The 16,435-nt window shown below is 34.4% G+C and overlaps 1 protein-coding gene across 1 annotated transcript in view; it reads right to left on the bottom strand.

Annotated features, from left to right (window-relative positions):
- Positions 1-16,435, bottom strand: part of SNTG1 (syntrophin gamma 1) — a 311,423-nt gene that overhangs the window by 55,211 nt on the left and 239,777 nt on the right. The window contains exon 12 of the mRNA XM_053997588.1: positions 10,549-10,587. Within this exon, the coding sequence (XP_053853563.1) occupies positions 10,549-10,587 (39 nt within the window). The remainder of the gene's footprint in view (positions 1-10,548; positions 10,588-16,435) is intronic.

The following is a 16,435-nucleotide window of genomic DNA, read 5'->3' as shown; positions in this document are numbered from 1 at the left end:
TTCAGCATTGTTTTTATTATAGTTTCACATTATTTCATTACTATATATCAATCATATGCAGTAGTTCACATTTCATAATCCATCTGTAGCTGCCTAGGATTTTCTAAATGTCCCCACTTTTTATCTGCTGTAATTTTCAGAAGGGCTGTGTGTCAAGTTTCTCACTGGAGATTTCATCCTTAAAATATACTCTGTAAAGGAATTTTTAGTACAGATTGCTTGCAGCCAAAGTACCCTTGAGATTGAAGACATTGCTCACAAGCAGCAATGAAAGATGTATCCTATCAGCCCTTCTCAATTGTAAACAAGGGGAGAATATGTTATGATTTGTGAAGGACCCTGATGTCCTATAGAGATTGAACAGGAAGGGAAAAAGAAGATGAGATGTCAGATGAGACAAGAGTAAAGTTGCTAGTAAAGGACCAAAGTAATCATATATAATTTACATTCTTACATATTCTTAAAGTAAATAAAATTCTTCTTGGACTATAAAGAACTCCAGAGTAATAAAGAACTTTTGCTACTCCAGAATGACTTTAAACACCACTTTGCAAACAGTGGTATTAAAATACAAATGTGTTGAGAAAGAGAACCGGAATGCTCTTTTGGTTTTGAAAGAGCAAGGCAGGTAGAAGATAACTACTGCTAAAATACCCCTTCAGAAGCTAAAAAAAATCTTAGGGGATGCTTAGATGAAGAACATTATACTCAGTATGTTCTACATACTATTATTTTCATGCTTCTCTCCATATCCTATTTATTAATAAGATGGGGTTTTGATTCTGTTATAATAAAGATAGTTTTAATTTTCCTGGTGTTTAGATTGAATTTAGGCTATCCTGAGGATTCTATTCATATGACAATAGCCTGTGGCAGGAAGTTAGTAGTAGTGTTCATAACATTTACTCAACTCACTTTTTGCACTTACTTTTTGACACTGGAGTAATGCCTGTCAGTAGTTGATTTGTCTCTAGTATCTCAGCATTTCCATGAATTTTGCAGTATCATTGGAAAAGCTCAGTCTTTAAAAAGTGAGACTCATTTTGCAGTATCAGAGCTTTCTTCCATTCAAGATTTTTTTTTTTTTAATACTGTGTCCCACTATCCTGGAGAAATGGAGGGAAGCAACCCATAAAATTAAGATTGCATCCTGAACGAAGCCCAAGTTTCAGTAAGATGTTGAGGCTCTTTATCCACGGAATTCTACAGAGGGACAAGCAAGCTCCTTCACCCATAGAAAGATAACATAAAAATTCCTCCGAGGGTGCCATCTGTCTGATTGAAGAAGAGATCCTGGTGAAATAATTCAAGGCCTTGTGAAGTGCAAACAATGACCTGCAGGAACATTATTTAACAATGAATGGATGTAAACTCACAATTAATACTTAGCCAGAAGTCACTCTTCTCACAAGAGACCATCTATTCTTTCAAGCTTTTTTTGCAGTCTCAGAGGTCTGAATGCTATTTGCATAATAGGATCAGATCCTCTCCTTTCCCACTGTCTGGGTTTGGTTTTGAACAGCAGCTTACTTCAGCAGGAGGGGAAGAAGAGCTGGCTGCATTATTCCACCTACTGCCATCAGGGCAGGCGTGTGGGAGCAATAGGTTGGAGTGATGAGTGACTACTGCTTCTACTAAGCAAGTACTACAAACAGTAGGCTGTTAAACAAATAATAGGAAGCAGCAGGACTTCTGGATGTACATTTGCAGAAAACAGCTAGAAACTGTACACTACTGCATCTTGATCCTGCTGGGCTTTGTGGATAGTCTTGAGTTGGCTCAGGTGACTCTGGTCACTCAGCACTTACACACTACCAGAGCCATCAAGGCAGAGACCTCTTTTAGAGCAAGAAGCCCAGGTGCAGAATTGCCTACCTATTTACACCTCCACAGACCTTCAGACCTGCACACATTATGTAGCTTGACTGTTTAGTTTTTGTTTTATTTTTTTTTCCAACTCAGCATTGCTGAGAGATATTCTAACACGATAAAATGTTTCTTATTAAATAAATAAATAAATAATTTTGTCAGTTGTCGGCTCTTGAGTATAGTTTTTTGACCTGACACTGCTGAATCTCTATTTGCTGTGTCATAAAATAGGACAGACTTACTATGTTTTGTTTCCCAAAACACTAAGATTTAAAGCAAATATTTTCTAATATGCTAAAGATAAAACAGATATTGCTCACAGAACAGTGTCTCCTTACCAGGACATATAACTCTTTGAAAAGACAAAAAAGTGTTGTAATATTATGTATTTCTAGGGGATGTTTCTGCATTTGCAATTAGCTACATTATTTTACATTTTTTTACAGTTTTCCTTCTCACATTTTCAGTGATTAATATGTCTCAGTGTTATTTTTTTCCTTCTTCATTTGTAGGCAACCCATAAATTGTCAATTGCTTTGTACTAATACAAACATCAACTATTTTCTGAAATTCAGGTAGCAACTCTGTCACTGGTCCTATGGACTATTATTGTGATGAGAGAGAAAAGACAAATGACCACCTGCAGTCCACAGAGTTCTGTTTAACCACTGTTCTTAGAAGTTCAAGAGGATAAATATTTTTCTGATCAGAAGCTATGATTTGAAGCACCAATCATCTGCACAGATGTAGAATAAGTAATGAGAGAAATGAAGTGTTATTCATTTCCCCTCTTGAAGTAAACTGTAATTAAATATGCTTTATTTATGCCTTTTTGAGTCCCATGTGCTCCTCCAATAGAAAATCTATAGTTAAAGTATATGCTTCATTGATTCCAATTAATTTCTTTAGATGATACAATTCCCCAAGGAGTAATGTGTGTATAGGCTTACTGAACACCTTCCTTCTAGTATACTAAAATTAATGTTATTCCTGGGAACTTATACACTCACTTGATGCAATAAAAGAGACATCGCAATAAAGCATTGCAACATTTTTATTTCTAGCCTCAGCCTCCAATGAAAATTACAATCTCTCCAGACAGAACAAATTCATATCTGTAAGCTACAGATATTAACAATTCCTTATTTAAGGGAGGCTAGAGGAAAAAAAGTTTCACCTATACTTAATCTTTCTAAGTATAACGGGAAAAAAAAAAAAAAAGAAAAAAAAAAGGAAAATAAAAGAAAGACCTATTTATTTTGTGGGTATCATAGAATATGCTGAGTTGGAAAGGACCCACCAGGATCGAGTCCACCTCCTGGCCCTGCACAGAACACAGCTAAGAATAGCATCGTGAGCCTGACAGCATTGTCCAAACGCTTCTTGAACTCAGATAGGCTCAAGATGGTGACTCTGTTTCCCACTTTTCCTTATTTTCTCTCTTTGTTACCATTTTTCAGGAACTTCTACAGGACAAATGCATCATTAAGGCATCTATTTCCAATCAAGAATGCTGAAAGTTGCTTCCTGTCCTGCTGCTTTATTGGCCTGTTTGGATAGTAACTATCCCATCCTACCTAAAAATGCATGAAAAAGACGGAAACATTCATTCTAGTAGAATAAAAAGCCCTATCTTGGTTTAATGATGCTACTTATTTCTAGTCTTAGACATCATAAATATTCAAATCCTATGGAAAATCTATCCTTTAAATTGCAGGCATCCCTTTCACTGTTCCAATATGTTACATATCCCATTTCTTGGGTAAATGGCAATATATCAGATTCAAACATGTTTAAAGTTGGATTTAGTCATGCCCTGCATATAAATAGAAGATGGGGCAAAATGATGCAATAAAAGCAATGCCTTTGATCGTTATTTAAGCTCAGTGGTTTCTCACTGTCTGACCTCACTGTAGATACGGAATTATGCTTCTGGGGAGAACAAGTATTTGTTCATGTCATACTGACAAAAAAGGAAGCAATTATTCCTTTGATTACATCTGCTATGGCATTCTGATTCAGAGCACCTCGGGATGCATTCAGATAAGATCAAGTTTTATTAGGATGTTAAGACCACCCTGTTGCAAAAGGTAGCAGCTGAAGGGAAAGCTCTTATTAATGTAACCTAGAAATTACAGCACTCACAAAGTCAGTCTATCAGACGTGTATCTTTCATCTTCTAACCTAACCACCAACCTAAAAGTTGAGGTATATGACTCCTTTTGAAGCTATGGCACTATACAGAAACACACAAGACCTGTGGGATCAGAATGAGCCTGAATTCACACCTAAGTGTGTAAATACAAGGTGAAGGATCTGGTAAGAGTACCTTAATCTCAAAAGCAGTAGATCAAGCTGTCCACTTACCAGTTGAATATATTTAAGCTATAGCAATCATCCAAAAATAGGCATAAATATATAATTTTTTAATACACATGTATTTATTTATTTATATTTATCTGCTTATTTGTTTAGAGCACTAATGTACAATAACTAGTAACTCTTCTCAAATCCAAAAGTAAGTAACAATTTTTAATCTACTTATCAATTTATTGTGTAGCTGTGGGACATATCTGTTTATTTCACTCACTTTGAAAGGTCTACAATGGAGCAAGGCATTTAGAACCCCCTCATTCACCTGTCCTATTTAAACTTTTAGTGGAGATAGAGTACATTCACCCTTGTACTGACTGAAATATGAACACACAGCCAACACAGATCTGGTCATTGTATTTGGTCAAGAAAAACTACCTTTACTGAAAGGAATTTTTAGTGAGAGATATTAAGATTGCAGATGGAGGAAAAAAAAGCAAATAATTAAAACACTAATGAGTTAGTATTAGAAAAAAAAAGATGAGAAAATAAATGAGAAAAATATGTAAATGAGAATGAAATTCTACTTGAGGCAAAATTGAATTTGCTGGACATGCAGAAAGTATTTGATGCACAGCTTGAGACTTATATTTTGAGATTTAAATAAGAACTTGATGTAATCACTCTTTTGTATCATCTAAATTTCCAGCAGGTGTCCCAATTACTTTCATCCTCTCATGAGCTATAAGGTATGCAGCCCTAGGACAGAAGCATTGCTATCCAATAACTGCATCAAGTGACTCACAACATGAATTTTATCTAGCTCATCAGGTAATAGACTAGCTTCAGGAAGCTGTCTGACCTTCCTCTCAAAAGTCACCATGGTTTCCTCAGCCTAAAATCTTTAACAACATACCATGTGTATTGCCCTTCTAAAATTTTTTTATGCCCTGAAGTTCAAAAGCTATTCTAGACTACACAGTAAAAGGAAGAAAAATCTTTTATTGGCCACAGGAAGCATAGTTTTTATAACAGAGACTGCCTCAGAAGCATCTAAAACAATTACAGAAACTGCTCAGGGAAAAAAACATTTCATGTCAAGTACAGAAACTTTTCAATATAGATAGATATATATAGATAGAGATATTCAGTTTATTTCAGAAAGCTCAATAAAGTATCAATAAGAAACATAAGCCTTTCAAGGGTATATGTTGTGCAGCAATAATCCATGCTGAGTGCCATAGATGGCTGACAATGGCAGGGAATTAGCCTGACACAATTTACACCCTATTGTGCACTTCTGCTTAATTTAACAGCAAGAACTCAGCTTCCCCTGTGTGTTTCTATAATCATTTAACAATAGAAGCTTCATTCCAGAGATTTTCCTTCAAAATAAACCTGATCAAGTCCTGACTGTGACAACAGATGGTGACAGAGCAGATGTACCATTGCATCTGAAAGTTCAGTGACTGTCAGTCAAGAGCTGCAGGATGGCTACTATGAGGTACCACAGAACAGAATATTGGAAAATAATTAATTAATTCAACAGACATGCAAAATTAGGAAGAAAAAAAAAAACCATAAAAAATAATACACTAAGGAGAGGGGAAAAAACCCACTGCTCTTAATGTACTTCTAGAACAGACTTGTTTCTTTTGAGGACATGTTATATTTCAGAACTCTCTGCTTAATCACTGTATTTCAAAAGTACCAATACAACAACAGCAATGGAGCCTATTATCCTGCAATTAGTAATAAAAAAAAAAATAAAGGTATGTGTTATATTTCATACAGGTTTTATCAGTAGAATAGATGTTCTCCTATCAGCGTTATCAATTCACCTGAGCAATGGAATTCACCTTTTCAGAGGCAATAGAGATGCAACACATGTGTTGTGTCTCTAAGCAAAGAACACTGGCTTGATTGACAGGCAAGACAGTCACCATGACATTTGTGTGTAATCGCCTTTATTTAGTACATGTAAGTCAGGTTTTATTAAATAAACTCACTGAGTCAAGCTTTTAGAATTGATTTTAAATGAGATTGTTCTAACTGTAGAATTTTAATAAAACTGGACAACACCCCATTAAAGTGGAATATGAGGTGACACAACAGCTGGTAGACAGATGTCTAGACCTATCTATATACATAGATTTGTATAGTTGTTTTTATTGCATTAGATAAAAATTAAAAGGAAATAGACATAACCATGTATATTTTTGAATGCCATCACATGTATCCCATCCCCCCATTCTTGGCCATCAAGAATATAAAATGTCTGCAAAACAGGGCTCTTTACTGCGGAATCTGACGCACACAATGATACTCCGGTTTCTGGCCTTAGTGTGGCATCAGTTCATTATGCCATGATCTTGTTTTAAAACGGAGTTAAATGCAGTTAAAACTGTCAACTTTGAATAGACCAGCTACCAATTCTTTTCCCATAAAGCAGAAAAATTCTAGAGGGACACATTATCCTTAAAAGCTAAAATTATTTAATAAAAATTTCCTATCTTCTGTAGATACAAATATTTCAAAAAGTCTCATGCTATCTGTGGAAAGAAGAGAAATAGTATTCAAAAAAAAAGGATTATAGCATTCTTCCCCATTATCCTTTTTTTGTGAATTCAGCATGTGAAAGGTGGAGGGTCATGCCCTTCGTATTCATCCTAATGGAGATGAGACACACAACATAGGAAAAGAAAGTTTTAAATACACTTCTCTGCCATGATATTTTTATCTGTTTCATGTGAAACCTTGAGATTTGACTGTTGCCCATGTGGTAGAGAAGCAAGTGTCTATTTATTACATTTGTGAACATGTATGTGAACGCAGCAATAATCAATGAAATGAGAAATCCACTCCCCAAATTTGCCACATGCCATATCTGCTTTGTACCATTGCCTTGTTGAGTGAAATGGGAGTCAGAAAGTGATGACTTTCCCAGCTGCAATTTATGAACATTTTATTTACTTGTTCACATAGGGAGAGGAAGAGGTGAACTGCAGGCCAGACTAAGATTTAGATCTAAACCTTGAATTCCACTGTGTACCTAAGCCAGATGTTGCCAAGTCATCCTCCTGGCATGGCAACCAGAAATAGCCAAATCCCAATGAATCCCAAATAGCAAATGAGAGTTATAATGTGTAGTAAAATCTCTAGTAGCTGGAGGCTACATTTGGTTTCTCACCCTGAAAAGGATCAGAAGGCTTTATAAAGATTGCCCAATGATCATTTCTCTACATGCTATCAAGTTGATTTTCAGCCAAGATCAGCACATTTGCAAATTCATGGTGGATAATGAAAAGATTGAGAATCGAAAAGGAATGGGCAGTGCTTGTCCTTATCACACCACCAGAGTTTACTGACCTGTCATTTGGAAAGAGCTAGCAGGGAGTTGATGCAGCCTTTCAAAACTCACCTGCCTAATGATGGCTCTCTCAGGAGCTGACATTTGCTGTAATCAGTGTAACAGTTCATCAGAGGTCAGAAGTTCCAAGGAAAGGAAACATGCCCATGTTTCCACTCCCATCTTGGCTGATCAACTAGAGAAGCCTCTGGCTGAAGCCTTGAAATATTCCATTCTTTATGCCTCTCTGCTATGAGGTCTATATAATTTTTTCTCTGAATTTATGGAAATTTTGTCTACAACATCATATTTCTTAGTGTATATTTGAAATATTCAGTACATTTTGAGTCCAAAATTATTTTTTCTCAACCACTTGCTATTATACTCTTAAATGTTACTATTTACATCCAATGCATACAGTTCCAATACAGAAAACACAACTCATTTTCTATTTTTTACCATCTAAAGTGTTCTTTTCATCACTATCAACTCAGAGAGGGGGAGCTTTATTCCCCTCTTGTCTCACAATCTTCTTCAAAAATATTTTTTTTGTCTGTGGAGTCCTCTTCCAGCATTTTTTGCATCATCTTTCCACCACTATTAAATGTACTACCACCATTCTGAGAACTTCTTACTGCTTCATGCTGTCCAAATAATTACCACCTTCTTATCAATACCCATCACCTTTGATCTTTAAATTTTAATTAATATATCTTATTTTTCTAATGATTTTCCAGACAACCTACCTTCATAATTACTGTATTAAAGGAAACTGACACATTATGTACAGTCAACAAGTATTTTCTAATTACTTTTTCTTTTATCTTTTTAACTTGCTGCAATATTGAGATGTCTGGATAACACAACTGAAGTTACAGCATCTTACACACCTTTGCAGGTACATTTGTTTCCTTGTTGTAATACTAATGGGTCTGTCTGTGCTCCTGTTGCCTTCTCCATATCAAGAATATTTTCCTGAAGATATCCTATGGGTTGGTTCCTTGACTCTAGTTTGACAACTGCCTTCCCTCTTTACTTAACTAATTAAAACCCACATATATATGTATAAAAATTCTAAGTTAAAATAACCTTCAATTGCCCTGCTAGTGCTCATTACAAAAAAACCCTGTGGGTATTTGTTAAGTGAAATTAAATATACACATCTTTTTTTTTAAAAAAAAAAGTATAATAGGATGAAGACAGCTTTCAAGTTCGTGATGTGCTTGCAGAAAGAAGTTAAAACTAGCTGTTCAACCTCTTAGACAAAAATTAATTTTATTTGAAAAAAAATCAAGATGACAAGAATATTTGAGATTTGAAATTTTTAGATAAATGATGTGTTGATATAACAAGTAAAGAGTCCTGTTTCTTCTCTGCATACCATTTTGATACTTGCTGCACATGAAGACAGAAATTAACCTTTCATCTGTAGCCTTTTCTGATTCTACTCAAAAATATTATTTAACTATTCCACTTAAATTAGGTGATTTTTTCCTAACTTCTTTTATGATAAAAAACTACAACCCTCTCCACCTAAGGTAAGCCAAAAAGGAAATCTGGTTTTGAATTCAATGTTCTCTAAAATTTCAGACATCCACAGATAAGTAAACCTTTTTCTTCTCCAGTATTTGACAGGCAACAAGACCTTACCAGTCTCACTGCCCATCAAATCAGCCTCTCTTTCCCATTTGACCTTTTGACTGAGTTTCTTGGAGTGCTCCATAGTATTTCCTTTGGAGTATAATGATTGGTGCTGATGAGAGATTAATGCATTATAATTACAGGCTGTCCTGACAGACAGCATGGCCAAAATGCGTTGTTGACCCTGTGTGCCAAGGGTTCCAAAGCAGCACAGATCCCTAAATTATGTGTTAGACTGGTGGAACATTTTAACTGTCATTTATATTTCTTTGTCTTTATTTTTTACAGTAATAAAAGCAAAGAGGCAAGTTCAGGGTAAATCATAACAGTGAAAATGGAGCCAATTAACTGTTTTTTGTTCATTAGGCAGTATCTTCTTCCTTCTTTTGAGTTAGGAGCATATCTTTGCACTGTCTGCATCTGATGTTATGCAAATTTTTATGAAAATTCCCAAATGCAAATTATAACTTCATCTATTGTAGCTTCATTTATACTTACCCATACAGGTGTTATTATTGTTAATATTAGTTGTATTATTAATATTTTACATTTGTGCATCTTCTCATGAAGAAAACAGAAAACAAAATAGAAGTATCTCCCTCCTTTGTGCGTTACACTCAGCACAATTCCATATAAATAAAGTTGGACTAGAGAAAGGAAACTGAAAAATATGTTGGCTAACTAAAGATTTGACGTAAGGGAAATGAAAGCACTTTTCTTCCTCAAATCTGTCCTCTTGAAGGCGAGTTTACAGCTCAGTCCTATACATATTTATCTCCTTTTATGAGGAATAAAGCTTTTCCTTCTTATGAATCAGATTGCTTTCTTTCCCCTTAACAAGTTTCTTTGTGTGGAAATTATCATTATATAATTAATAATTATCATACATAACATATACATACTTAACTAAATGCACAGTGTACTGAGTTTTACCTTGGTAATTTTTATTCATATTTTGTTTAAATAGTTGTGTAGATATTAATTTTTATGCCTGCATTTGTCAATAGGGAAAAAAAAAAGAAGAAAAAAAAAAGTCCATACATTTTCAGAATTTTGGAACATTGATTTATTCTAGTTAATTCTGTAAATGATAATGTTAACATTCCCCTTTTATAGTAAAATTGGTAAGACACAATCTGAAGAAAAGTATATATACCTGCATCAAATAGGTTAATTTGAAAAGATTAGGTATGTTCTTTGATGAAACACTCCAATTCCCTTTGAGTTGAGAAAGTAAAAACACCAAGGTACTCTCTAAAGAAAATCTACTGACAATTCTTCAGGTAGAATAATGAACAGCTACCACACAATTAAAGATAGTTCAAGTGAGAATTAGAATTATAAATTTAGAAAAACCCAAGTGTTCTTTTTCTTACCTGCTGGTTTACGGGAAAATTCCTGTTGATTTTTTTAATCTATAAAAATGAATAAAGAAATAGATTAATACTCAGTCACTAGAATGAAAAACAAAACAAAACAAAACCCCTGGATTCTAGACACATATATTAGACTCTCCTTTCCAAATTATGCTTGCAAAAAAGAAAATAAAATGTCCTGCAGTAAAGGAACTGAAAGTTTTGACAAGCTCATTTGAACAATGGGGTATTTTTGTGGTCACTGTGGTTCATTCTGCTGATTAGAATCCAGGAGAGGTGCATACACACAAAATTATTTCTAAATTCCTAAACACTATGTAATTTTCCTTTTTTTCTTTTTTTTTCTTATTAGAAAATATAAAAGAAACTAGAATATTTAACTCTAAATAAAATTATTTCAGAACAACTAATGCCAACTACCAAAGTCATCAAACTCTGAGCAAATTTCTTTCCTTAAGGAATGATGAAGATTTAGGTCGGAACAGCTTTGGAAACATCACTAACTCTACCCGTTTATCCTAGGTGCAAAATCAAGTATGCAAAATCAGTTCTGATAATTGTTCAAGTAATTTTTTCTTAAAACATTCAACAATATCCCTAGGTGAAAAGTAAAGAGAAAACCAGACTGAGACACCTAATTCGTGACAAGCTTCTGTTTAGCCCTGAAGTTCATGGACTCCATATGAACAAACATTGCCAGCTTTCTGACACAGAAGTGTCCAATACAAAGAGAATTATGTGTAGAATATACTCATTCCTACCATTACTAGAAGTAAAATGTTGTTTGTTAAGCATAAGCTCTGAAAGATTTTGACAACCTAGTAATTCTAAAATGTGCATTCATGACAGATACCTAATACCTAGAATAAAAACATATTTAAATTAAAGACATTGTCAACTAGATCTCTATATAGAATGTAACTGAATTATCTGGAAAGCCCTGAAGCCACAGTATAATATTAAACTGCTTCAACCAACCTGCAACATCTTTTTATAAGAAAAGAGGAATCACCACTGGATTTCCTCCAGTCTTTACTATATTGTCCCTGAAGAGCTACATGGAGAGATGTGAGTGGCAATGTGTTTTGCAGACTTCAGAACCAGGCTGCAGTCACAAGCTCTATGAATTCCTCATGCAAATACTGAGCAAGTGTCACTGACATCCCACAATTTTGCTATCAAAGGATAATTCCCACTGTCAAGAACATGCTGGCAAGCAATTTCAGTTGGTTTTCAAATGAATCCTGCATCAAAATTGTCAGAAGAACATTTATTTCTACCCTTCCTTCTTTCTTCAATGTTAGTTAAGGAGAAGCATTAGAGGAACAAGGACATTCAAGGGACAAAGAAATAGTATAAAATTAATCCATACAGGATACCAACTATCTAATGCAATTTTTTTCAAATAAAAAGCAGAGAAAACCCACATTTTTTGACGTAAAAATACTTGAAGACTTCTGGGATTTATTCTTAAATCAAACGTTAATTACTCCAGCATGATAAATCCCTGTTTGTGTTGCTAGAAACTATTAAAGCCTTGTCAAAAGCATGTATTTTAATCTAAGCAAAGACTACAGCTAATAGCCTGAAAATTTTAAGTTCTGAAAGAACAATGTAAGAAAAAGAAATTTTACTTTTCTAAACAAAATACTGAAAATATTTACTTAGTGGCAAGTTATGGTTACATGTTAAATAATTTAGGACTGTTTTTGTTTACTTCAAACACAGAGATTGCATTTTTTTTTAAAAGATACAAAGTACATTAGGGGCATTGTGTACTGTCAGTGTTCTTCTGAAATGGAACTACATACTTGAAACATCATTTTCTCATTCAAAAATTTCCAGCTCATTTTCTTAAATACAATCTAAGCACCTATATTACAAGGTTGTTTCAACTGCTGTTAATTTGATTAATTAAAATAAGTATGTTTATCTTTCAGGTGATTTCTTGAAATGCATTATTTTTAATTCTTTTACTGAAATTTCAAAACTGCATTATAGGTGTTCAAGTCTACCTGAAACTAAAAATTGTTAAGTATTATTAGTTTTAGGAACACCTAAATATTTATCATTCATGTGCGTAAATATTGAACATTACAGAATAAAAAAAGTTCAACAATTAGGCAGCATGCATATGTTCTTCCCAGTATGTTACAATGCACATTGAGTAAAATTTAATTTCCAGATCTAAAATATTTGGTAATTAAAACCTAAAAGTAAACATTTTCCAGAAATTAAAAGAGAAAAAAAAAAAATCTTCAGTTACTTTACTGGTTATCTAAAAGAGAAATGTTGCTTCAGTCTGCAATAACTTTACTGAACTCACTGTAATGCTATGTGCAATTAAAAACAATCATAGCACACAGCACTATGTAACTGATGCAATTAAATGAAATTTGTTTTCACCAGTACAATACACTGCAAATATACATGGATGTAATATTTCTAAATAAAACACACCAGCAGATACTATACTAAAAAAAACAGAGGTGTTCTGAGAACATTATTTAGAAAGATGTGTTTATACAGAGCAATTAAAAATCAGGAATGGCACAAAAGGAGACAGAAGAAGAAGCTAGAAAACAAACTTCTCTGAAGGCAAAGACAATGTTGGCTGATTTGAAGTTAGCAAGAGCTACCTGCTTCTACTTCAAGCACAAAAAAACAGATGCTGAGGGATAATATTCTATTCTGATTCAATTTCCATGAGTGCAAATTAGGAAAAAAAAATCTAAGAACGCCATAGAGAAAATAATTTGGGAACTGATGATCCAGTCAAGGTGGAAGGAGGAAGAAGGAGTCAAAAAGAAGGTCTCTGCAGTATCTTGCATCTGACAAGCAAATACGTAAGTGGTGATAATACATGACCATATAATGGAATCATAGAAACACAGAATGGTTTAGATTGGAATTAATATTAAAGATCATCTAGTTCCAACCCTCTACCATGGTCAGGGACACCTTTCACTAGACCAGGTTGTTCAGAGCTCCATCCAGAGCTCTGGCTTTGAAAACTTTCAGGGATGGGAAGAATATATTTTAGTGAAAGCTATCAAAGAAGATTGGTTCGAAGCACATGGATTGTTAATGGTACAAATATATTTTAATAGATATGTTCAAAAATTAATCTCACAGTATGCTTGGACATCATAGACATGAAGAATACTGGGCAGGGAGATGATATGAAGTGGAACATAATGAAAAATGTCCCGTGGCCAAATTCAGTCATTTTTCTGCACGAGATGTTGCAACCACAGATGGATATTTTCACAGTGATGGCTGTGCCTGCTCTGCAGAGGAAGCAAACAAGAACATGGAACACAGCACTTCTCAGCAGGAACACAAATGAGCAGGCCTTGGCTTCAGGTGCACACAATGATTGCAAATGTTTGGGGCTTTTTAGATTTTATTATTTAAAAATATCCATGCCAGAGAAGCAGTAATGCAGAAGAACACTGTTCCATATCTTTTTGCATGAATTGTAGCCTATTATTGTTGTCCTCTGCTGAAATGCAGCTGATTAAACGCATAAAAGGTGGGGTTTAAATTTTCACATTCAGTTAAAGCTGAACTGAATTGTTCATTCCTCTGAGAGATACTGTTTCAGACCTTCTTGGGGTAAATAACACAGCAATAAGTATTTTCAGTTTCCATATGAGGATTTTAAAGTGTAATTTGAAAACTACTATTAATTAGAGTTTTTTTGCCCTTTCTTAACTATTTATATTAATGAAATTTGCTATTCCAATTTAATCACATGATGCCCATGAGATAATGAGGAAATGTATCTTTCAATAAGCACCAAGGACTCTTAAGAGTAGTAAGATCAAGAGATTCCAGGTTTCTCCAGTCCTTAAAAATTTAAATAGAAGCAATCAGATGTTTGAAAACTCTATGTGTACCACACTATTTCCTATTATACTATTATCAATCTTATTTCATTATAAACTATGCTGTAAATTAGACTCAAAGTTCTAAAGGGATAATGGGAAAGATGATTAATAGACAATTAAGATGAAGGTAATACATCTGGTCCGCTACAAGAAAGAATAACAGAGTAGGTGTTAGTTGTTAGGACAGAGATCCTGACAGAGACCTTTCCCTTGGAATACCTAAGGGAACAGCCAAGACTGAAGGGCATCATACGAAACAAGTGGCCACCAGTGCCTGCTCAGCCTTTTGCTGACTTAGGCAGTAAATAAGATACTCCCACACTTTTACATAGGATTTGATCTCTATTTTTTTTTCAGTCTGGAGATATCATATAACTTTGCAGGTCACAGTAATTTTCCATTTTAAAAAGAATATTTTATTAGTTTTATTTATGCTAGCCATTTATATGGATTTCCCCAAAAAATTTTAGCCTCTGTCAATCGTTTGCATTACAGAACTGCTGACTTAAATTCATCAACAGGTAATTAAAATAAAATAGCTTGAGAATAATGTAAATTCATTGCATAGTTCTTCCTCTCATACATAGAGACGAAGACAAGCAACAATACAGTTTACACCATTGGGCTGTTAAGTGATTCAAAAAGGAAGCCAGATCATTAAAATTTGACAGAAAACATGAGTCCATGCTGTGGTAATCTTATGTTAATGAATAAGAAATAGTACATAACACTTCAAATTACTAGTTGGTTAGCCTTACTTTCTGTCCTTGCTAGGTTTTTGTTTACTCAATGGGATAACTAAGTTGTCATAAGATTGTGAAATTTTGTTGTCCAAGGGTTTATGTGCATTGAAAGAATCAGAGAAGATTTGAAAGAAGCATGCAACAGCCCCCACAAAATACATCATATATTGGTGAATGCATTCAAATATATGTATAATTGCCTATAGAATAAATATAGCAATTCTTGGTGATGGTTTTATAAGCTGCAGTAGATTTTAGAGTTCACACTAAAAATATGTATAAGCTAAGTTATGCAAAATGATCAGTCAATATGTTCTGGAAAATATGGGAGCATAGGAAGTACTTAATTCACATCTGCTTCTTGACCTACCAGTGATGGCACCATTCTCTGTCATGTATTGATTACATTTTACCAGCTGAATGGTTCAAAGGATAAAAGATTGGGATTACTTCCATCATTCCTAGCATTTTCATGTCCTAGTTGGATTTTTCTCAAGACTAGACACACTGGATTGCAAACACATGCAGCCTGAAGGAGCGCAGAATCAACTTCCTTGAAGGAAGAAAGGGGAAAAACTCCAGAATATACGAACAGTTACATAGAGGAGAGGCTTGATCCAACACTGAATAATGCATGAGCACAAGCATGACCTCTGCTTTCGAGTCTGTTCCTATAGATACCTGCAGGCTGAGTCATCCTCACTACGCTTCCTAGATGAGAACAAAAGTGAGAACCAAAATGATATGTTTCAGCTTATATAATCAATGTTATAAAATCTCTCTTTGGAGTCAAAAAATTACAAAAAGAGATCAAATATATGTAAAGTTTATAGACAATGAGGACACAGTAGACATTATTCAGGAAGTCCCTAATCAGTTGTCTGAAGAAGTCCTAAAGTAGCAGATGGCTGGAAAGACAAAAGAAAATATGACTACTCTTTTGTTTTCACCAGACACAGGACTAGATGGATCTTTATTTTGGTACAGTTTAACAGTTCTCATGAATCATCTTAATCCACATGTTTCATTTTAATCCTATATAGGAGTAGAGGAAGATAGTCCTGAGATAATCTTGAGGTCACATCTGGAAAGCAGAACTCTATAAGCTTCCTTCTAAATCCTACCGACTGTCTTTATTAGCCAGCTGTACAAAATAAGCAGAGAGCTTCCATGCTTTAGTGAGCTCCAATAAATGCAGGTATTTGATAAATACTTTTGGGGACAACAAAATATAGCTAGTAAAAGTCAGGA

Source organism: Vidua macroura, chromosome 1, assembly GCF_024509145.1.
Source record: "Vidua macroura isolate BioBank_ID:100142 chromosome 1, ASM2450914v1, whole genome shotgun sequence".
Classification (NCBI taxonomy): Eukaryota; Metazoa; Chordata; class Aves; order Passeriformes; family Viduidae; genus Vidua; species Vidua macroura.
The sequence above is the reverse complement of the archived record's forward strand: the minus strand, read 5'-3'. Positions and strand labels throughout refer to the sequence as shown.